This window comes from Branchiostoma floridae, chromosome 3 (genome assembly GCF_000003815.2).
Source record: "Branchiostoma floridae strain S238N-H82 chromosome 3, Bfl_VNyyK, whole genome shotgun sequence".
Lineage (NCBI taxonomy): Eukaryota > Metazoa > Chordata > Leptocardii > Amphioxiformes > Branchiostomatidae > Branchiostoma > Branchiostoma floridae.
In genome coordinates this window covers 14,762,174-14,787,556 of record NC_049981.1, presented here as the reverse complement: position 1 = coordinate 14,787,556, position 25,383 = coordinate 14,762,174, and the positions used below count along the sequence as shown (strand labels likewise).

At 41.6% G+C, this 25,383-nt stretch overlaps 1 protein-coding gene across 1 annotated transcript in view; it reads left to right on the top strand.

The window, feature by feature from the left end:
• The first annotated feature begins 4,010 nt into the window (after nucleotides 1–4,010).
• LOC118411915 (protogenin-like) overlaps nucleotides 4,011–25,383 on the top strand; it is an 81,804-nt gene continuing 60,431 nt past the window's right edge. Inside the window, exon 1 of the mRNA XM_035814417.1 lies at nucleotides 4,011–4,152. Within this exon, the coding sequence (XP_035670310.1) occupies nucleotides 4,086–4,152 (67 nt within the window). The 5' untranslated portion in view covers nucleotides 4,011–4,085. The remainder of the gene's footprint in view (nucleotides 4,153–25,383) is intronic.

The following is a 25,383-nucleotide window of genomic DNA, read 5'->3' as shown; positions in this document are numbered from 1 at the left end:
TGATGGGAGACTGACTAGAGAGAAAGAGAACTGGGAGACAGAGAGAGAGGCGGGGAGAGAGAGAGAATAAGAGACAGTCTGAGGGGAAGAGACTGAGACTGGCAGAAAGAGAAAGCAAGGGCGAAAGAAGAAGAAGAAGAGAGAGAGAGAGAGAGAGAGAGAGAGAGAGTGGGAGGCACAAAGAGAGAGAGAGAGAAAGAGAGAAGGGGAGATATGCCAATGTCACACTACGATTTATGTAGCGAACTCATATATAATAGACATAATAATAAAGCGCGCTATCATTGAGGAAGCAACACGCCGAAATGCCGGAGGTGTCACAAGAAACTGACACCGTATCTACTCATCACCGTGGAAGCGGAACACACAACATGATATCAATCCATCAACTTTAGCGCGCAGTGCTGGCATCATGACTTACAAGCACAGCATACGCAGTATGCTGGTACAGCGGAATAGTGTACTGTAAATGCCTTTTAGTTCGCGGTGAGTTATCAAGTTCGCAGATCTGGGAAAATTGAGACTTTAACTTAACGTGACTTTAACGTGATTTTTCTATAGTCTCATACCGAACACTAAAAGGAAACACCGGTGTTGAGCGGTCACCACGGAAAACGAAAATGGCAAAAAATACATAGCGTATTTGAATTACATTCATAAACAGAGGGTGGGTGTAGGACTTTACTGTCGCAATCTCAGGTTTAAAATGTGCGACCTTAGGCTTCGACGTTCCGGACTGTAGAATATAAGAGACAATTAGAAAATATATTTGTTTGACCTACATGACATTTGACAGTGGCAACATTTACGGAGTATTGTTATTGAATTGAAGAAACACAAACACGTTAAAAATACCTTACAACTATAACAATTTTTGCGGTTCAACTTTTTGGTGCTTTCCATTGCTATAAAATAACACGGCGACTTTGACCAGTTGTCATACAGCTTTCAGTGTTGTTATCAATCTCACGAACCTTGAAATTCTCTCGAAACTTACAACTATAACAAAATACATATTGCAAGTCAACGCAACATAATCTGGTAATTCACTTTTCCTCTGTATGAAAACCTTTTTGTTGTGATAGGTTTAGTGCTCAGAGCTAAGTAATTTAATTTTATTCATACCCTTTGCATGCATTTATAAACATTAACCACATTATAAACCATTCTACCAACTACGGCAACGTTTATTCCTAGTTTTGTATTTTGACATACGTTTTTATCGGCAAGGTTAGAATCAAAGCGTTTATTTTCGATACCCCCTAGAGAGTCGAGACTAAATGTTTTCCCCTCATTTAGATGCCACCGACCCTCTCTGGGAATATTTAGTTTCTTCCCTGCCTGACGCTAATGTCTCCAAAGGTCAAGGCCAATGGAATATATCCATGGTGATTCTGACTCAGTGGGTGGTAGATATCAAAGGGCGAGTTCATTCGTCATGCTCCATGGGGGTGTTCAGATTATATGGTGACAGCATCCATGTTTGAATTTTGCTCCAAAAATAGTAGTTTCTTTCTTGTGCCTAGTGACACATTAGGAACCAGGCGTTTTAAAAAGCAAACATAGTGGTGTCCTTTGAAAACAAACATAATAGATACACTTATGTAAACAAACATCTACAGACATTTGGTCACAAGAAGAATACTTAGAACAAAAGATATTCGGGAAAAACCCAGATCCATATACCCGTATAATGCTGCCTAAATACCCTTGTGATGATCACGCACTTTGATTTGAAACATGAATTGGACCAAAATTTACTGGTCTCGACGTGCAAGTAAAACTAAATGTCGTAGTTAAAAGTACAGTAATAGCATAGTTCATTGATACGTATGCTAGTGTTTATATCTTTGTCTAAATGTTAAAATGATTATAAGACTTTGAATATTTCACAGCTGTTTTGCCGTTTACCTCTTAGACTATACTAACACCTAAATCACAAAAGCCCACGATTGCAAAATCAGTGTCTTTTTTTTTGTTCCGTAAAAAATTCCCGCACGGTTAATGTTTGCTGTTTATCGTCTTTTGCTTTTTTGTCTTTATTTTTGTTGCGTCTGTTTTCATGCTAGTGGCACCGCTGGTGTATTTATATGCGCATAAATACGCTAATGCGATCAGGCCATTGGGAATAGGTGGCGAGTTATGTGTGTCCTTGGTGCTGCAGAGAGGATTTACACCATGAAAACAACATTTGGAGCTGGGGAGGTGTCGCTATGCAAGTAGGGACGGGTGGATCGAAATATAACTTCATATTTCTAGGAAGAAAATGGACAAGCGATGGTAAAAAAAGGACTTAAATCAGTCTTTACACATATAAAACTTAAAATAAAATTCAAGTTGCAGTAGCCTGATGTAATAAAACTCTGATTTCATTGAACACCTAAAAGAATAATAAGGAAATAGAAAATGTCCATAATGCGTTAATGTTTGTATAACGCAAAACTGCGCTTCATAATTTATTGTGATGTTATCTTCCATCAGTGCTATAGAAAATGAAATAAAGACAATATGTGCTTCTTTTCTGCATACAAATGTTGTGAATGAAGGGCAATTGTTTTTCAGTGTCTTGTTCTTGTCTAGTCATTATATCTAACGTTTGAACTATATCGGCAAAACGAGAACAAATCTATCTATCTATATTAAGCTATATAATATATACATACATACATATATATATATATATATATATATATATATATATATATATATATATATATATAGAGAGAGAGAGAGAGAGAGAGAGAGAGAGAGAGAGAGAGAGAGAGAGGGGAAGGGAGGGAGAGAGAGTTTATTTGCAAGTTTGCATGTACAAGATAGGAATATGCATTTAATAATGAACTGTGATAAATATCATAATACAAAGAGACTACTGGAATACTAGTGTTGACTATATCTATCTATCTATCCGTCTCTCTCTCTCTCTCTCTCTCTCTATATATATATATATATTTGCATGTATATATATAAGAATATCAACCAGAAAGCATGCACACACACGCACACACACGCACACACACACACACACACACACACACACATATATATATATATATATATATTGTTTTGAAAATATCACACTTGCCGCACCCCACCCATGGTCACGAAGATGGGGATACTGCACCCGGAACTGGGTTGTAGCCAGCACCTGTCCTTCAGTCCTTTGAAGGAATTTTGCAGCTGGGGACTGAAAAAAGTTTTCCCCATTCCTTCCCCTGGGACAGACATAAATTGATATGTAAAGATATAAAAAAACTGAAACCCATGTGTTCTTCTTCACCAAAACAGATGCCATTGAACAGCTTAGTCTACAAGCAACATTTGCACCTCAAAATGCAAGAAATAGTGTTTCAGAGGGTCTTGAGTTAAAAATTTTCTGGGACCCAGACTCCCTAGAAATGACGCACAACGTCACGCCAAGCCTTCGGTGCTCGATAGGATTCCCATTCAAAATCAAGGGGACTGAAAATGATTTCAGGCTGGCTACAACCCTGACCCGGAATAATTGCCACTACACGTTTGTTATACAACCACCTTCTTGCATTGACATATGGTAACGTCCTTATGATCTGATTATAGACGTGCGCGCGATTACAGGTTTCTGTGTTTGTTGTGCGTCTCTCTCCCGAAACACTTCAATAGATATCTTAACTGAGCAAGGCCTATCGCGGAAAAAAACGCACGGGGGTGACGGTTGCCCTATAGCATGACCGGTGGTGGTGATACAAGAAGATGGTGCAATGAAAATGAAACATTCAAATATAAAAAAGAGAAGAAGAAGCAAAAAAAGATGTATTATGTACTTGGAGAACCAATCATTTTTAATAATCTCCAATTGATGCATCTCTGAGTCACAGTGATACGCCTAGACTAGTGTGTAAAAAATCAGGTTCCTGGAATCCCACCACGTTGTTTACATCACGTCCCACCCGACGAACTAGTGCGCGTTGTTTACGCGGAAGTGTACAGCGCACTCCGGTTGCACGCGGTCAGTTTGTGTTCATGCGCGCTGGGCCGAGGCCAGAAGGAATCGCGCTCGGGACGAATTGAGAGTTACCCCGATAAACCGCACTCATGACATCGGTTAGATGGCGCCGGGAAGGCCCCCGCTTAGGAGCAGGACGCTTCTTCTCCCGCTAGCCCTTCTTGTGAAAGGTGAGGAAAGCCGATCGGAGCCTGTGTCGGCGCGAAACGCCGATGCGGCCCAAGTGTTGGGACTAGTGGCCTGGCGCGGCAGTGCTGTTGTTTGTGTGGTGGTGGTGGTGTCACTGGAATGGTGTGCCGGCCTCCTGCCCTCCATCTGAAGATGGTCGGACCGTGAGGAGGGCACAGTCGCCGTGCCTACAGGACTAGCCCACCACACCCCTGGATTACTCCGCAGTTCGATAGGACCTTGCATCACAGTTGCCAGTTTTGCTACATTTTCCATTCGGACGATTGCCACATGGATGCGTGCCCCAGTTTAGGGGAGGTCAGCGTAACGTGCCGAGTACCCCTTTCGGGGGTCGAGGGCCCCTCGCCCGAGGCCTGGCCGCGTTGTGCGCGTTGACAGCAGTTGGATCGGGCCAAACACAGATGTATCTTCGTTGACAAGGCAGTAGCTTGCACAGACTCTTGCTACCTGCCTACTACCGGGCCGAGAAAGGGCAGGTTAGGTGTGTGTGAGCGTGTGTGTGTGTTGGGAGAAAGGTGTCAGATCGGAGGGGGGCCCAGGACTAGGTTTGGTCACTCACTGCACGAGGTTTGTCACTGGACAAACAGGCGGGATGGCCGCAGGTTTCATTGAAAAATATACACGCTTTACCTGGTTTGCACTCACTCTGTCAAATTCCCATGCTGTGCTAGATGACCGCATATTCTGTTTTCATATGAGCGGGGGTGTGAGAGTATTTTCCGTGGGATGTCATTGTACACAAACTGTTCTCCTGTGTTTTGGACGCACGGGTTCTCTTCTGCCCTACTTCAAAATCCCCCAAACTGGCCCCCACCGTGCACCCTTATCTCTCCTGGCCCTAGCCACCCAGCTTGCTTTTTCTTCAACCACCTCTGTAAGAGCAACTCACATCATCACAGAACCAACGTTGCAATGCATGTCTACACTACCATTGTATAGTTATACACAAGCCCATGTTGTTCGGGATTGGTGCCCAACGTATAATGTAGCCAAAATACCGCAAATCGGCTCTGCGAATCTCACCCCCGGTAACCTTAGACTAAGGTAACATCGCACGATAACAATTTCCGCACGAATGCATCGTTGTAATAGCTTCTGGCAACGCGAACAGACACTGCACACAACGCTCACACAGTTGATGTACATTTTTAACTGGTTTACAAAATAGTAAATTACATTTTCTCGAGCTTTAGTAAAGATCTATAGTAACTTTGCGCACTTCTGTAACAGCAGCACATGACCCCGGATGTTACAAAATGTTTGAAACCTTTGTTGTAGTCCATGACTGTATTTACCTGAATTAACTGTAGTTATTTCTCACCCAATGCTATAAAATGTGTATAATATTTTTATTTGCAACTAGGCCTCCTATCCATACACTAGCAACTTGTCCATATAGCTACATCACAAATACTGAAGAGAATGAAACACAATTCTACTCAACTTTACTTGCATGCACACTCCTACATTACATCATATTTTACTTACCTGTCAGATCTATCTCTAGCTTTTGTACTATGCAAGTTGCAGACTCTACTATGCTCCATGCAAAATAAAGATTTGCACATTGAATTTTATAAGCTTGATAAATGTATAGTTGTCAACGCTAGATCTATATTCATAGCTGCTGTAGTTCTAGCTGTGTTTTTTTTTACCTACAAGTACAACTGAGCTCTAGTGAATGTCTTGCCCCGAGCTTAAAGATGGCAAATTTGAAACGAGGATACGGTGTTGTGATGGGTGACATACAGCACACGTAGCAATGTTATGTTGCAAAAGCACGTAGCAGTGTTGAGTGTGACATTTTCTGGGTCGTTGGCTCAAAGCTATGGTTGTACTACTGCTACTACTAGCATTGTTGTTGACGACGTTCAACTTCACACGGTGTTTTCCGTTCTACAGCGTTGTGTTCTGTTGTGCGTTGTTGTAACGTTTGTTGCGTTTTGTTCGTTCTAACAAACTACCATCGTTACAAAGCAAATACAAATTATGTTTTTGAGATCCACGTGACGATTTTGGTTGTGGTTTTGTTTCTGTGACACGCCAGCGTGTTTACTGGATGACCTGTTTTGACCCGAGCTTTTACGATCACGTAAGACCAGCACCATTCGCAGCGGAGCAAGAGGATTCAACTCAAGTAATACACTGTGCAATTTTATCTCGTATTTGGCGATCGCATATTGATGACATTACAACTTTTACTGGGCGACAGCCAAGCAGATCGTGTTTCATGCAAGGTAAGTGAAACGAATTTTTGAATTACAATAATCAAGATGGTTGATATAGTCGCATTTAATTTTTCTATTGGGTCTGCTGTTTTATGTCATTGGTTTGTTGATGCATTTGTGTTATTGTTGATGTAAGGAAGAACCTTCCATTTTATGACACTGAATAATGCCTTGCGTAGGGCCAATAAAAGTATTTTATGGTGCCAAAGTAATTGTAGGACACTAACAAGTATTCCTCACCTTAGCACGAGGTCACCTATATGATCGTGGCAAAAAAAACAACGTTCAATTGCATTTGAGTTGAACATAGATACCATAGATGCACTTTTGTTTGCTAGAAGTTATGTATTGACGTATGACGTAAATTGATCGGGTAGAGCTGTTGTATCGCTTCCTGTGAATATATAGATACGGATTCGCAATGAGGACGACTTTGATACAGTTATGCATGTATTGTTTCTGGCCTTATGTTTCTCCGGACGTCAAGGTTTAAATAATTAAGGCCGGTATTTTAAGTAGATCCAACACATTCCTTGTTTCATTTTCTTCGCGTTGCGTTGAGTTGGGAGGTCGGGCTTTCGTGGAGAGCGCTTAGCCCGAAGCTGTCAAGAGAATTAGGTCGGTGCGTTTTGTTGTAAAATGACGGTGGCTTAGCCCTTGAGCAGGGGCCAAGAGTTGAAGTGAGTACCGCCTTTGTTGTCGGAATATGATGTTGGCGAGGTGTTATCGTCAGTTTGCGAGGTGTCTAAGATTTCGACCCTCCCGGGAAAGAGTTGTCATTATCAACTCATCCCCGCGACACCGTTTCTTGTCCAGTGCTGTATGTTTTTAAAAGGACTTGGATGCTACAAGAGATTTTAAAGTTTTCTTGTTGCTTTTTCCTATGATTGTTGTCAAAGGGTCGAGGTCAACAGGATGCTGTATCATCATGGTGGATTGTCTTGAGACGGAACCAAATCCGGACTATTTATAGGGATTAGTTTACGCTGTAAAAGTTAGCAATGCTTTGTGACATACAGAACAAATATGTATATATATATATGCCGACTTGTTTTTTCTGATATTATCTGTATTGTGCACTTCAGTGTTAGGGCGTAGGTAAACAACGGTCTGTTTACCTCATGGTTAATCCTTGCATAGATAGGAAGTTTCTTGTTTCAAAGTCTCTATCAAATGATCTTGCTTTCTCTCCGGTCTGTGTTTGAAAGAAGAGAAATCCTTGTCCCGAGAAGCTGTCGAGATGTATGTGCCTGGTTTCCATTTTGGTGTGCCCATCTGTTGTGAATCAGCACTGTCCAACCGGCCAGAGCACTGATACAAACCCTGCAGGATAGAAAAATTATATATATATAAACGCAGTTCCTGATCAATGTCTTGTGTTATATCAGGTGAAGGTCGTGTTTTAACTTAGTTAAAATCTTCTTTTGAAGCATTCATACATGAAATGTGCAGTGTTCCCATGAATCGTATGATGTAAATAAAGACAAAGTCCTAGCTAAAAAGTAAACCAAACAAAAACATGGGATCAGAATTCCAAATGAAAAGATAGATCAACCAGTTTGGTTTTGTCTTATTGTGTGTGTGAGCTCACAGTTTTTGAACTTTGTTATGTAACCTGTTTTCACAACGGGGAAACCCTTGGTCAAACGTGTTTGCTTGCCTCATTGAACAGAAAACCTTTATGATGTTTGTCCTAGCGGCTCTGCTAGTCAAGGGTTTGTGACCCATGGTAGGTCATACATCTCTGCTATTATCTAAACATAGTGTTTCTATTCAAGAGTACTTCTGCGTCCATTGTCGTCGATTGTAACAGTATCGTAAATTTTAGATTATCTCTCCTTTCTCAACATCCTCCTGCAGTATCGTTTGCATTTAATCATAAGTTGTCAATTTTTTTCTACAGTGTGCTTTTTTAGGCGTTTGTTTTCCTTGTGTCTGTTTGTTGGCGGAAGAGGGAAGATCTAGCCTTCACAAAATTTCTTCTTGCCGTGTGTTTGTGTACGGGTATTGACTACTGTATCTGCTGCTTAGAGAACTTAAGTAACGTAAAATGTCATGGCCGAGATTTTGAAGCAGGAGGTCTAGAAATCACCCCTTTTACGGGATTTCTGAAAGAACATTGTTCAGCTCGTAAAGGTTCATTGTAGCTCCGTAGGTCAAGGAGGTGGGTGTTACTGTATTTTATCTTGTGGTAACCGTCCCCGGCTAGGTTTGGCTGTCGCTGTTTTTTTCTCTACGAGTCTATCACATCTTTACACCTTGCTTGCACCGCACAAATGATACTCTGGTATTCGTAGACACTGCTGGCCCAATTTTGTTGAGTTCTACCAAGGTTTTATGTCAGGTTTTACGAGTTGGCGGTAAAAGTGGTCTCGTATTTTCCGCTTGTTTTGATCTTCAATATGAGAAGTTAATTGGAACCAGGACATGGGTGTTCCGGGTGGAGAACGAGTCTGTCTTTGCTCCATCTTTTTGTGTATGTGTGTGTTCCAAATGTTGTGCGTTAGGCTCTTTTTCATGCTGCTGATGCCGTAGTAACATAGCAGATGGCAAGTCACGGCGTGGCCAAATCCTGAACATCCAGATAGCCCACACTTGCAGTATATTTATTTTCTCGAGACAGTGGGTTCATAATTCTTTTGTTACCATGTGGAGTTTCTCCTCATATCTTAGAGTGTTCGTGGATTCCCCTTTTCCTTGTATTTCTATTTTTGTGTTGTTCCATCACGCTTTTCCTGCCATTAACAGAAAATAGTTTGTGAAGGTCAACATTACATCATTTGTAATCAGAAACGGTACAGTACCCCCAGCTCGAACCATATGTTCACGTTGTTTGTTCACTTTGTTCTAAGAAACATGGAAACGACAGGCGTCACTGATCCTCTGCTTAATTGTAAAGCACTCTTAAATCCACGATTTGTCATGTTGAAGGCACACTGCTTAATCCTATTTGCAATCAACTCAAAATAACAGGCCGGTCACCAAACGAAAGCTCGTTACAAATTGTAAGTGCCCCCCTCCCTACCCGCGGCTCATTCTTGTAAGGGCACGCAATTTCTCTTCTACCTGATTATTGTTATAATGTACAATTTTGAGGTTATGAGGTCAACCTGTATATTTATTTTTTGCGCGACATTTTGAGTGACATACGGTGTAAAGGCTAGATACCTGAATTAAAAGTCCACAACAAATATAGCCTCATTTTAATTGCTGATGTATTCCTTTTTTTGAAAAGGTATTAACTGGGGGAATGATACTCTCCAGTATGGGTCGTTTAGACGGTCTTGCAAATTTAAGTAAGACGATCATAGTTGTCTCTATATATAGGTTATGTGACCTGTACCGTTGGCCCTTAATTCTGGAGTCACTGGAGGGCTACCTTCACAATTATCAATTTCTTGTAAATCTCTTGGTTCTTGACCCCCATTCCGTAATCAAATCTCAAGTTTGGCTACAAGTTTTTGTCATGTTTATACGTTACGCCTTGGTTACGCCGAAGAACATTATTCCTAACTTGAAACAGAACAATATATCAACAATGTAACATTTCGGAAGCTACCTTTGATGATGTTTTGTGACCGTTATTATTTGGTTCCCTGGTACAGTCCTGGGTGAACGCTCCGCAAGGTTAGAAAATTCCTTCCTGTTGTTGACAAGAAAATTCCACGGAAAAACACTTCAATCCATTATGTAGCCTAGTTACGGAGCCGAATTGTCTGTACATCCATCCATTCTTCTCTGATCGCGGTTGTAAAGACCTAGTACAGACCAATACTTTTTTGCGGACACCACCTCGAATGATCTTTAAGTTTAATATTTGTCTTTGTTCAGTCGGACTCACGCACCACGCGTAGTTGAAAAATAACAGTATGTCCTGCCGAGGTTAGTGTCGGCTAACATGAAAGGTCGGCAAACTTGATACCAGGTACAGAAGGAATGTCTGTATACCACTGTTGTGCTATTGCACGCTTGCAGGATTGGTGTGTTCTCCAGGCAGAGATTACTAGTACTTTGGGGGTGGGGTGGGGTAGTTCTACTGCTGGCGTTTTTTTCGTTTGCCAGCCCCCAAGAAATCGCGACCGACCGAAACCTCTGCTGAGGTAGTAGGATTTTCACTGCATTTTAGTGTAACATTCGCAGAAAATTGTATCAGGTTAAAATGTCTCTTTTAACAACTGGAAACAGGTTGAGGTCGTTGGAATATAGGATTGTGTCGCTATATGCAGCCCTGTCAAGGATCTGTTATTGATTTTTGGGGGTGCGTAAATCCGTGAATAGAAACACTCAGTGCTAGGAGAGCGGTGCTCACAGCATACACATTCTATGGGCGTACAGTTTATCTTTAAAACGTGACGTATGTTGTGTAGGCTACGGGTCACAACGCTGGATCGATCTCAATAGAATAGGTTTTTAAGCCTCCCTCCGTTGAAGGAGCGGCCTGTTGTTGAGAACAACGTAGTGAAATCGTTCCCAAGCATTGACGGGAGATGCTGGCAAAAATCTTTACCATGTGTGTTTATATTTGTAATGGGTTGAGTGGTCCAATTGACCCTCGGCGATTTTGGAAGCTACCCTGCCTATTGTCAATAATGACGGCGGTTGAATTCTGCCAAATCCCCTTTCTACGCTGAAAACACCTGGGTCCACCGCCTTTTCAAGGCCACGCATTGATTACGAGTTGTTTACGTTCTAGCGGCGTCAGTTCTCGGCGAATCTTTAGGGCGTGACGTAGGGCAATGGAGGATGAGTTCCACCCAAATCCTGAATGAAATGGCCGTATTCGCAATCGCTTTCCTATGTCCGTTTTTTGTATTATTTGCTAAGCTTTGTTGTCGTAGATTTCGCGGAGGCGTTTGATAAACAAATTCTCTTGGTGTGCCGTTTGTGTTTCTCACAGCGCCGTGTTGTATTTTAAGGGCCTCCATCTTTCTCCCCCAGCGTTCAAGGCCACGGGATTGATTTTCTGTGTGTTGATATTCACGCAGGCGAATGCGTGGGCGGTTATGGAGGCATATTAATTCTAGGGAATGGCACACTCTGAATCGTACCGCGCGGGCCGTTTTTTCCGCGGTCGGGGTCCTCTGGATGTTGTGTGCTACTGTGATGGAGGGATGGGTTGAAGTTGTCTTTTTTCCACGTAGGAATGCAACACTCTGAACATTTTAATTTCTTACACAGTTTCCTATTTTCACACATGGTTGTCTAGTATACCCTTGCTCCGCATTTGGCACAATATTGTAACACGCATTCGGCATATATTATATCCGTTAAAAAAGTGCATACATGATTCATGAGGGTATACTTTCTAGGACTGTCAGTGTCAGGTTGTGATTTTTTTTAAAGTGCTAAGTGAGCAAATATCTTCAAAATCTTTTTCTTTAATCCGCTAATGTGAATGATTTTTGTAGATCTTATGATGCGGTAGGTAAGTTAAATTCGCAATGTTTCCCTCTTTTCCGGAGAAATAAGATAATGTTGGAGGCAGGTTCTTTGAACCATTGTCTGATTTTGCCATAGAATTATATTATGTAGAGATAGACGTGTACTTTTTTTCCCTCAGAGTTTAGATTGTAGTTGCCTGGCATTTTTCGGGGACAGAGTTTTCTGGGAAACATTTCTGAACGACATCTTGTGTGAGTAAAACTACATTTGTGACCTCCATCGGGTGACTGCGAGTGCGGGACATGTTGTACAAACACACAGGGATTTCGGTTGATCTCCAGGAATGACGATTAGGAATGCCCCAAGGTCACAGCAACGTTCACAAACAACCCGCTCTGTCATCCTTGTAAACGATGGCCTCCCGAATGACAAGATGACGGCCCCATTAACCTAAACTATGGGTTGTGCTGTGCACATGTTTTTGTCGTTTGGCCTCCTGTGCGCATGTTTCGTTCGGGGGGTAGGGTGGGGGGTCAATTGTAAATCTTCCTTTATGATCAAGCCGTTCCAAGGTCAAATCACTAAACTGTCATGGCGGAGGCCCGAACAAGGGGCCCTTTGAAAGCGCACCAAGGTAAGCGATAGATTGACCGGAAAGAGGGGCTTACTTACGGGCTGATGTAAACGATGGCCAACGGGTAGTAATCTCAAAGCAGATGTAAGGATTCGTTTTCTTTCAACATTTTATTAGTCTTTTCCAGAAGACTAGAGATCTATTACAGGTTTGCACATTTCCCCTGCCGCTTGAAATTAGTGAGAAAGAGATGAAAGAGAAAGAGTTTGAAAAATACTTGAGAATCAGCGGGATTCTTTCACCTGCTTGAGGAGGGCATATTTCAATTTGAAGGTTTGAATTTGAAACCAAGAAGAAGAAGCTAGACGGCAAAGATGTTAAAGATCTTGGGTACTTATTAATACCTGCACCTAACACCTACCTCGCAGCGGCGTGTTTCTAAGAAAGCGTTTTTTTTCAATTTCTAAAAATAGTTTTTTTCTCGTAAAATAATCGGTGATGTGGTTCAATATTTTTGAAGAAACTAAGATGATAATGATCACTTGAGTACGCATGTGATATATATTTGCACCCATTTATAATTTACTTCTGCTTTCCGATCGGTGCACTGGCCTTGTTGCCAATTTTAGAAAACAATTATATGACCCCCGTAGAAAAGTGAAGAAGAAATACAACATCCTAATGTTACCAAATTTCTATTTTTTGCCCTTTCTAGTTCCTACCGTAGATGTGTCAAATTACTATCAGCGGTAGATGGCATCCAGGGAGCGAGATTTTCTGTCCCTTCTCATTATGAAATTGCAAAAGCAAACGAAGGTAGGGCGGAAGTTCCGCCGGAAGGTAGCGGAAGAAAACCTGCCCTGTATGAGAGGCGACGCGGAGGAAATATTAAAGACCAAACAGGAGTGCCCTGGGCACAGCACTAAGGAAGTACTCCCTACTGTGACCATCCCAGCAGCTAGAGGGGTGAATTGACCCCTATAAATACATAAACTAATAAAAATCTCAGACTGTCTACACACTGGAAACAAAGGCAGGGACAGATTAGCATAAAATACTGGTCAAAAATTCAAATATTTTTCTCTACTGGTTTTCAAGGAAACACTATCAAACCCTGCAGAATGATCCAGATAGCTGTAACAAAGTTACATAATCGAGGTCCTAATAACAGCAACTTTCGAATTTTGGGAACCAACCTTGTGTTCAAATTGAAACTTTCAAGTCTGCTCTGCCAACTTTGTATCAAAATGTCTTTTTGTATCTACACATGATTGCAACTTGAAAATCTTCCTTATAACTGAATTAGCTCTGATATTTATGTGTCTAGAAATATGGCTAATAATGTGGTGTCTGTTTGCAAGTGTACCAACAGGGGCTATGTAGACTGTACATGTAACTGTCAGGTATGTCTCACAGTACCAGAGTAAGACAAGCCAGCATTTTCATTACTTTATATTCTGGGTTAGGTAAAGCTTTATGTATAATCATACTTTAATACCTAATGTAGTATCCTAATATCAAAATTGAATTGAAAATAAACTTGTGTTGGTCAGCCGTCTCAGCCAGCCTTCCCCGATGTGAACTCCACCACAGTGAACAGAAGACTGAGCTCTAGTAGTTTACGTTAGCCGAATTTATTGGGTGGTTTTATAGTACGGGGTTGGTCTTTAAGAATATGCCTACAGCAAGCAATACGAAAGATAAGATATACTTGGTCCCTCTTTGAACATAAACTGAATGATGCCTGTTAGGCATTTTGTCTTATCACTTTATTTTTGCGTATTTGGTAAAGATTACGTCCGTGGAATAAAATCTCGTTTAGCTCTGACGTAGATGTTGGAACGAGCGCGTGCCTGGAGGAGGCGGTAAAACACTAGCCTCCACCAGGCTCCGTGGATCGGTAGAATCATTATCCTCACCACGAAAACGTACTCTTCTGGCCGGCTAACTCCCTTAGCATACTATAGACTCTATTTGTCCAATTTCTACAATTAGACCACCGATCCACGAAGCCTGGTAGAGGCTAGTAAAACACCCGTGGCGAGTGAACTGATCAGGACATCGCTACGATACGTATAAACGGTCGGCTTTGTTCACAGGTAACAAAATTGATGCATATCAATGCGAATCACGCAATTTATGTAATGCATGTAGATCTATCATGCTTATAAAGAAAGCAGTGGGCTTTCATGTTTAGATAAAGGTTCTTGTTTGGTAAAAGACCTACCCTCTTTACGAACTTGGATATTTTTCAATATTATTAGTCGTAGAAAAAAGAAGATGAAAAAATAGCAGTAGAAAATAGCGTGTGCCAATCCAGACACCCTGTCCATGTGTGTTCACTTATGTCGTCTATTGCATGGGAATATAAAGTATAAATCTTGTCAACGTAGTTGCCAACAATGCTATTTTTGAAGAGGGGTTAGGCACCTTTATTCTCCAACGCACGATCCACATAGATCCAAGGTAGTTACGGTTTATGATATTCCGCCATCTGTCATATGTCAAGAAGACTCTCTTTTTTGTATTCCGGATTTAGCATCTGGTGTAACTTCGTTTCTACACTTTTCACGGTACCTAGTTCTCCATTATGTAACAGCGAAGGTCTGTGATTTGTGTACATTCGACTGCAGTTTGAAGGGTGCCAATGTTACATAAATTACATGACCGGAGACGTTTTGTTGTCGCTGACAAAGAACGCACACACCGCGAACCAAAGGTAGTCCCCTTGGAAATCTTCCAACTGGTTGTTTGTAAACACGCATCTAATCCGTACGGGCTATGAGTTAGAACAATTCTTGCTGAACCTACTGAGGTCGTGTAAGGTGAACATTCAGATTCCCTTGGCAGCAAAGTTTGGTACGTGTTGTATTCCCCATAGTTTATTTGTTACATAACATAGAAAAAAAATCATGTATTTTTCTTCCGGTATCGCCTACATTGTAGCGACGTTTTGAATTGACTGGATTCTTTCTTGCAAATCAAGTATTTTGTATCTACTGTTGCTGTATTTCTTGCTCTGGTACTAAGTGGTAGAGAAGGTAGAATCTCTGCTTTTATTTGATTATTTTTGAACGAAATGTAGAACGACATCCATGCCACTCATTATGCCCAGTACAACAAAGTCTGTTTTTGTCACATTAAAGATGAAATGTACATACGTGGAATCGCTATGAAATACTAAATTACTGTGGATCCAAATCTGACACCAGTGCCGACTGGAAAGAGTTAGGAAACGGAAAAAATACCGTTCAATTTTAGAATTGTTTTCAACTATTTTCATTTTTTTGTTTTGACGCCGGACATATATTTCCATTTTATTTCCATTTCCTGTGCAATTCGGGTGGTTAAAGGCAGAAGTCGCGACTGAAAAATCCCGGCGATGAAGAACGTGCAGTTGTAACTCATTCCAGGCGTCCGAAATAAAGGCCAGGGTCGACCGTCCATTTGCATTTTCAAAGGGGCTTCTTCTGTAACTCGTATAATGAATTGATTGAAAACATGTTTTTCTGTTTGTTTTTGGTTTCGGGTAAGGCAAACGTCGGCAAGAGGTAATCATGAACTAAGAAAATGACAACTTGACTCAGCATGTTATACAACAAAGCTAACTTCTCATATGACTTTCATTTGGAACATGTGGTACGTTGGAAGATACCGTAAACAGAAGAATTTTCATGTGCCAAAAGTTTTGAATGAAAGAAAAAATTCCGAACCGGTGAAGATGACTCCAAAAGTTCTTTGCTGTAGATCAAGTATTGAATTATCGTTCATAAACACGTGGAAAATTTGTTCAAAACAGCTTTTCTGACAACTGGTTTTCTTAACCTGTCAGTACTGATTATTAAATTTATCAAAAGTCTACGTCACAGTGGTTAGATGAAAGACGCCGATATCCCCGTGAGAGCCTCTGTTACAGATTTAGGATTAGTTCAGGACAGGCGCTGCCCCTTTAACGTTTATTTTGTTTAATTAATCCGAAAGGTTATAGCTTGGGTATTGACGTAAGTTTGTGTATCCCCTAGAGCTTAGAGCGAATTTTGTTTACCTATACATTTAAAGGTCACAGCTTGATACTTTGTGGGATGTGACCTTTTGGGTCATAGGTCACACAGGTGTTTTGTGCTGGCGCTGAAGCTATTGCCTGAAGGGAAAAGCAGCTCGAAAGACTTGATAAACTTGTTATTGTGAGCCTCACGCAGCGATAAGTGCTTGTTGACCTTTGATGTCATAGGCTACTCAGGTGTTTTGTTTACAATTAGGTAGTTGATGAAGTAGAAAAATAATGGATTCAATATTGACATTTTTCTGCTTGACTAGGTTACAAAGAATGCTCGCTGCTAGCTGTAGGGCTTTCCAGTGCGTGATCCTTCAATAGTATGGGAATCTAGGAAGTCAGATATCGTGGTTTCTAGTGGCTGTGACGCTCGAGTTTTAGCTTGTGTTAATCACGTCAGTACTTCGTCAGTACAACACGATGTGTGTTCACCTGTACTTCAAAGTGGTTAAACGTTTGACCTTTGCGTGCTGTTCTAGGTTGCGCTTGTACCCTCCCACTTGCCTTGTGGGTTAGCCGAAGTTCTATTTTTAATACAGCGGTGTATTCAGGTCAAACAAACGACTGGCAACGGTTACAACGGAGGAAAACACTACCTGTAGCGAGGCGGGGTCCTCAGCTACTAGTACTGCAGTGGTTATGTATGAGTCACGTGGTCTTCAAGCAGGGGTTAGGCTCCGGCTTGCTTTTGTAAGCTAGCCACTGCAACACTATGCCGGGCATGTGGAAGAGGTAGCATAGAAATGAACACGAGAAAAAGAGAAAATTAAATGGCTGCATTCCGTATTTTTTTTTAGCTGTTCCATATGAAAATGGTCACATTCGTCGTACGATCATCGTACTAATATCGCCAAGTGAGGCTCATGGCATTCTTGGGGTAGTCGTGCATATGTCGAACAACACTTGTTTGTCTTATTGCCGAAAAGGTAGTCTTACATCTTAAGTTGATTCTGACACAGCTTGCTTGAAAATTATACGACGATTATACGAAATTATACGCTTGAAAATCGTACGACAACCTACGGCGTATGTGACCATGCCCTTACTAGATATTGTATAGCCTATGCCACATAGGATTGTGAATGTATATCTCCTCTGTGCCAAGAGGGCACGTGTTCATCTTTTGTTGGAAGTATCAAACACATTTTGGCCATGTTCCCAGTGCGGATTGCGTCACCGAACAAAGCCGGAAGTGTTGTATCCGTATCTACTTGGGAGCTCAAGTGTATGAAAGTTGGCGCGATGTCAAAACTCGAGTCCAATTGCGTGTGGGCGGTGGGGAAGAACTTAACCTTTTAATTGGCGGTGACATTGCTGTAGCTTAGGGTTTTATACCATTGTGGCATGGCGCTGGTTAGAGCTACTTTTTATCATAGGCATTGTTATGTTATAGAGGAGTTTGAAACAGAAACGTAACATTCAAACTTCTAACAGTGGATATGTTTGTTATCATCATGACATTTTTAAAAATCTATGATTCGATATAAAACAGGTATATAGTTCAGCATACAAAAAAAGTAAAAATGAAAAATAAATGATGTATACAATGGATATGTTGGATGTCAGTTAATGACTATCCACTTGATATTACAGAAACTACGACAGGAAAATTTATAATTATAGATCGATGCACAAGAAGCATGCATAAAAATGGTCAAAAATCGAGTTCCGATTCATGGATGACCCATGAAAGGTCAGCTCTGCTTGAAACGACAGGTAAACAAGCACAAGCTAGTCTGTTGTCTTTCCAGTTTATCATCCAGCTGCGTTTTAGTGCGGAGTTTTCAGCGCCTGTGCTGTTGAAGTGAAACAAACGTAACTCAATATCGCCTATAGCTAGTACAGGGGAACCATGTCTACCCTACTGGTGTAGATATTACATGGGGACACGCGGCCTAATATCAAAATAAGCAGGTTCAACAGCCCAAACTCGTCATACAATGATTATTTCATGAAGAAGAAAGACAGGACTATGCTTTTCATGTGGAAACGTGCTGCCACAACGGCCTCTTTGATTTATCTCTACTTGACCTTCAAAGTTTGTACTCGGCAAGTTCGTCGCGCGGGGGTTGTCGCCATGGTGCGTGGGGTCGCCATGGCAACGGTAGACGTTTTCGGAACTTGGACGTCACGGTATTGAAGATTAATGGTGGCAAGTTTGACCATTGGTGGAGTAAATGTGCTAACACCGGTGTTGGGTTTCGGGGACAGCTGACACCAAATGTAGCATCAAGCGACAGATGAAGAGAATGCGGTCCCCGTCCACCAATGTTTACCTAAAATCGATCCGGATAAAGAAATCGGTTAGAGCTGGAACTAAACTTAATCTTGTCAAGTATCAGCTCTAGTGTTTCTAATTCAAATTCTAGGAGCAGCTGCATTGGAACCAATTTTATTGAGATCATCAGCAGAAAAAAAAAGAGAGAAATACGACGAACCGTTTGTATTTCAATGTCCCATGCACCCTCGATATATTTTTTATACCATTGTGTTTTGCAATGTTTGTCAATGCTTTGTGTTGATCTGACGCACGGAAAGCACGCCGAATCGTTTGATACCCTTACTACCTTGATGTAATCCCCTCACCTCGCCTCCAACCTTTTATCCCGGGCCGGTAGTAATCTGCCGCTTTTCAAAGCGCGGGAACTCAGAACATGTGACCCGCGCAGCCGCCTTTGTTGCCGTGAAACCTTAGATCCTTCGATTTTCAAGCATTTGTTTACCTGGGCTCTGCGTGTTCGGAAGCGGATTGGTGTAAGGTCATGATTGGTGACCTCGCTGAGTTCAAACTAAACCTCTGCCGCCCGCTCACTCGTCAGGTATTGTAGCAAGCTGTTTGTCACGATTTAAAATAAAGAGACGAGCTTTCTCAACGTGACATTACTGAGTTTATGACCTGTTCCATTCTGTAAATTACAGTTAGTTTGCATGATTACGTGAGAAGTTAGTCAAGCAATGTTTTTCAGAGGTTGTTACATTCTTGTATTCCCTCTGAACGGAATACCGAAATTCTATTAACGTTTTAGAGTGGACATTTCTCCGGCTAACACCACTCCAATCCTTCTACATTACCTATGACGTAGAGTTTCCATGGAGTTAGGAATACAGTGTTCCAATCAAGGGAGGGGGCACTGCAGCTGTAAAATATGGTTAAACGTGGACACACGGTTACCAATGGCATGTGTAACGGTGCTGGGGACGAAAATAGAATCTAGTTAATTCGAAAGTCTGCGTCCAATGACAAGTCCGGGGTTGTTGACTTACTAGGTTATAGGTTAGGCGCAACAGTCGCTTGTTCTCAGAGGGGAGCCACGAAAACTCCGGGTTACTAAAGTTTAGGCTGTAAAGTGCAAACTCTGATCCGTATCATCAATATAGGCAGAGGCTGTTGTGTAATGTCTACCCACGAAACGGAACTACTTAAGCAAGCTTGGGGAATAAGTCACAGGTTATTCTACTAGTCTGTAAACTGAATAAACGACAGCTTCAATTGCTATTGTTTCCATTATTATCATAAGAGAATAGACTTCGTTTATGGTTTAACTCTGTAAAAGGATGAGGATAGAACTAGAGATCTTGAATCGGTCAATTTATTACTTTTCTCATCTGTATTTACTTTTTATGAATATTCAGAGCACTTTGCAGTCATTCGACCATTGTATTTAGACAAATGGTACCTTAAAAATCCACGCGAGACTTGAAATATTTTTATTACAGAAAAATAAATGTCTATTTATTTTCGTGACCGTAAGAGCCGCGTATACGCGCACGTGAAGGTTTTGAGTGCGATCCGATCAATTGAGTAACGATTTGTTTTGTAGTCATAAATTTTCTTTCCAAATGCGGTAGAACTAGAAGTATTCGCTCGGTGACATTAGCGTTGGGAAGCCATTGTGTCAGTTGGAACATATGTAAGAATATTCCTCTAGATCCAATAGTGCGTACCAGCTGAATGATATTTTGTATTATTTAGCATTATATTTTCATACGCACGAGCCTGCAAAGAATTCCTATAATGTGTTCAAACGACAAAATATCACAATTTGATTGGCAGAGCTTTATTAGCGTGTGGATAGGCCATTGGATGACATGCATGTTGATTATATATACTAGCTGTGCGTCAACACATTCAGATCCTACAAAATCGCGCCATGTTGATATTCCTGCGACCGTGTGTGCAAGGTGAAAGATTCGTATTGATCGAAACCGATATCAGAGCGAGAATCGTCGCTAACATATTCATCTGCGTCGAGTAAGGGTTTGTTTTGATCGTAAATTTCGTGTTTGGCAGAACTGGGGCAGGGTAAAAGGGCGACGTCGTTAAACTAAAGGGGGTCGGGATTCTGATAGTCTAATAACTAGATGTAAAACACGAAACCTTTCAATTAGAATGGTGCAAATACAAATGTTTCCTTGCCGCCAAAATATATGTTTTGGAAATATTTCTTTCTGTGTCATCGCCATGAATGTCTAAACTTAGAAATTAGAGCTAGCGATGCCTTTTTCTTCAGTTTGATATTTCAATACTTTCATGTTATGCAAGATTTCCAAATCTTGACATGGTAACGCAAAATAAAGGATATCCTTATGGAATGAAAAGCCCGTCGTTACGTTATTGCTCGTTGGTTCAATCTGCAGTTCATGATTTGGCTCTCTCGAGTGTTCTCATAGATAACAGCACCAGTAGTATTATAGCGCATCATAGCGGTTCCCCATAGCTATCACACATGAGTATTATTACTATTACTCAACGTACCGTGGAGTCCATTGCTGCTGTCATGGCTGTCTACGTATACTATACGATGAGATTACGGAAGTAGGTCATGCTATAACTGCGTCGTTTGGTCAATTTGAACGATTTGTTGTGGCCGTAAATTTCCAGCGGGGCAGATTTGGGTCATCTTTTGCAGTACCGAATGTTTCGTTTTCGCATCAGCTTCATTAAATTGATTAGAATTGAAAAGGTACTCTTGATATTCAGAATTCAGTCTGGCAGTACCACTGATCAACATGAACTCAAATCAACCAAAGAAATAAATAGCAGAATCAGATGAACACAAATCAAACGTTTCAACACAAATTTAAACGGTTCCCAGAGAAACGTACCTACACGCCCCAAAGTTTCCAAGAGGCAGAACGTGAAAAGAAGCACTCCCTCACACTCACCATCCAGTTTATCGTCTGTTGTTTCCGTTAGGCATCGTTTACTTCTACATTTTGCTGAACTGAATTGTGTTCTTTCAATTAGAAGCAAAGGCATGGATAGAGTTACCATGTTGCTTCACCATCGAGTCTGTGTAGAATGCCTGTCTCCACCATGCTTTCCTATGGGGTTCCGGGATCGCAGAATTCGGCAAAAAAACAACAACAACACACACACACACACACACACACCGGCTGCACGGCCGGCAAAACCCTCTGGTAGCAAAACTCCCCTGGCAAATTATTCTCATATTCAGAATGGCCAGCGTATCCAGGCTGATAGAGGCTAGCTCTTTGAGGCCACTTTTGAACATTCTTATTTTAAGCTAGAAAAATAAGTACCCTAACAAAAGCACCAAACGGTCGTAGAAGTAGGTACCTGTATAGTCAGTGTGGGGTCTATAAATAGACATTAAGTAAAAACACAGTTGATGATCATCCAAACTCTTGGCATTGAGGTTAACAAGTTCAAATTCTACTCACAGCGACTGTAATTGAATTTGAAACTGTAGAATAGCAGGTTTGAATTAGCGTCATGAAGCTAAGGCACCAATACACTGAGGGAGCTCTAGTGTGGTGTCGGAACGTTTCAGTCTTGATATTGAGTCCTGTGTAGCGAGGATGGGAGTAATTAAAGAAGAGGAGGGTCGCAGTAGGTTGGTGTTAAGTCTACGTGACCTCAAGGGTCCCAAAGTCAAGACGCCCCCAGCAGGTGACGATATGTAGTAAAGTCATGTCAGGACATGTTTGTTTACATTGATTGCGATGGCGGTCACGTCCCCAGGATAAGCTTCAGGTCACGCAATCTCGGGACCAGAAAACCCCGCTCCTGCAGTTATCGAATTTATGCAGACTCATGCCAGGAGCCGGAGAACTGAAACCTATTTAACGCATCGATAATTACATCAGCAACAGTCTTCAAAATTGGTAATCGTGTTGACCTTAGAAGGCGAAGAATTGAGTACCTTCATTCCGCTGTTGTTGTGCAAGACCGACAACTTTGATACGTCGATACCGTATTCTGAAATCGTCAATTGCTTTATGTTTTTTTTGGGGGGGGGGGGGGGCAACGCTCTCAAACCTTGACAAATTATCCAGGCAGTCATTTATTATACAACTACGTGCTATTTTTGGCCATAATAATGATCGCTGTAATATCGGTTCTGTTTTTGTGTTTCTCATGTTTTGCGGCACCATGGCTATTATCATGATAGATACATGTAGATACACACATGGCAAACAGACGTCATCTGCTTCGAGTAATGATAAAAAGTATTGTGATCACATAAGTACGTAATTACCTTCGGTTGACCTTGCAAATTATTATAGCTTACTGTATTTAGAAAATATTGCAAGGACGCCAGAAAATGTGGATCTCTTTTTTTTTTTAGAAAACAGATGTTTTCCCGTGTTGTTAAGCGGTTTGATCCCTACCCCCAACAGTAGTGTAGAGTGCCGACCCAATGTTTGATTTATTGTACGGATATCCTCTGACGCCAACACGGTTAGGAACTGTCGGAATTTAAACCTAAGGTAACTTATCATTCTGTTTGGTAACCTTTCAACCGTGGTTCTCCATTGTTTTGCTCAACGGTAATCCTTCCAAATGTTACCCCACCAGCCCACATTCAAAGCAAAGGCCTGAGAAGGGCCATCGTGTCCTCAGATAGCATGATGTATAGAATGGTGAGGTTTCGCCATCATTTTTCAACTTGAGGACAATACCAGAAACGTTAGGTACTTAGTTTTAGTCGGACATGCAATGACTATGACTGATTCGCCTCATTGGTGGTCCTTGTGCAGAATCTATTCCAGCTATCTGGTTCCGATTTCTGATTTTTGGTGCATATACTTCTTGGAAGACGCAAGATAGGCAATGCCATTGCAATTCTGGATGCAATCTGTCGCGACAAAGCTTTTACGTAGAAAATGGAACTTACTGGAATGAAAGGCATATTGTAATTGGTGGCATCTCATGTTTCTTCGAATCTTCTTAAACCGTGTAAGAGGTTCTTCTTTGTGTACCAAGGTTTTGTCTCTGTTTCTTAGAAACTTTCAAGGTTGTCGAAGAGGTTCTTGGAATATGCTAATCATTGGCGGTGATGATGGCAATGCCGAAGGGAAGCCGTGGGTGGGTGTCGCACGAGGATCGAATTTTGTTTTTCTTTCTTCACCGTTGGCGTTGCCACATGGAGGGATCCGACTGAGAGTAGATAGATATGTTTCAAACAGATCAAAGTGGAAACAGTATTCGGTACAAATGGCAAGGCTCGTGAGCCCAAAACAACGAATGTCAGAATTCCTGATACCTGGGCATCCTGCATGTTAATTTAAATTACTAGAAATGCCCTTGCTGGAAGGAAACCCCGTACGCTCCACACCCTTTCATGTTTATCCTGTTCTTTGGTTTATGCCAAAGGATATATTTTGATAATCCGAGGGGAACTTTTGAATGACACATTGCATGAAATGCATGACACTTTGACAGGTAAGAATGCTAGAATGCCATTTTTTGCTCCCCACCTTGGCGTTCACTGGTTAAGCTCCTATTTGTCAAACTGTTCACCCATGCTTGTCTGGGTGATGAATACTTGAAGTACCAAGTTTAACAACCGCACGTACCGAAGGCCAAGGGCGTTCAGAGGCACTTCATCTGCGACACCAACGGTTTGGGGAGCCGCGAAAACATTGCGATCAAGTTTCTCGCACATTCCTACACCGGACCTGGCTGGCCCGTCTGGATCTACCCGGGTCAGATGTGTGTCGCTATCACTCAGCTAGGAATTGTTGTCTGAATTTCTCCTCTCCGTCCACGGAAGAGACAGGAGGCGTCTAGTGAGGTCAGACACATCCATAGCTGAGCGGGGAAGACTCGTGTGAACATGTGATGGGCTAAAGAAGACGGACGAAATCTAATCTCCACCAGAGGTGTGTGATGGAGGAAAGTCTTTACCTCTGCCAGAGTGGACTCTCAGACTCCTTCCAATTTGAGCCAAATAATTAACTACAGAGTTGCATCATTTCTTCGGCAAGCAAAGGTAGTGATTACTACAAATTAACCATACTTGGAACTAGTTTATTTTAGCCCCTTTTAAGTAAAGTTTGAATTAGGTTGTATGATAGCAACATTTGAATAGTGGATCCCAACGTAAGGTACTGTTTTTGTACTGGGTAAATGCAGAAACTTGGCTGCTTCACCGTGTACTCAAAAGCACCGCTAACATTTCCCTTTTGTCTTCTACTCGTGCCGCCTCCAGTACCCCCTTCTCGATACATGTACATGTAGGCACGAATGTTTACAAAACACATTATTTTGAGTAAGCATTCAGACATTTTTCCATATATAAGACCTACCGTATAACACTATGGTTTAATAGTGGTACTGTATCGCATATTCAGATGCCAGCATGTCAGAGAGAAAACGGACTGTTCATTTGTAGCACCCTTGCCGAGCAACCAGTAAGTGGTTTCCGACTGGCGGTTCGTAGAGGCGCCGGGATTTCCATCACAGTGTCAGTATGTGACTACAGTAAATGCATTTAACCACGGGATGGCTCTACGAACTCAAAACCACCGCGAACACTCCATTTTCCGGCTATCGTGAAATTAAATCCCCGCGAACTTGATTTCATTTACAGTATACTGTTTGTTATTTGGTGCGCTATTACTAGTACATAAGAGAAAACCCGCTCCTATGGCGCCCCAACGACGACATGAATACTTCATCTCCCTTATCTCTAGTAGGAGCTGTATCCCTGGTAGAGTATCACGT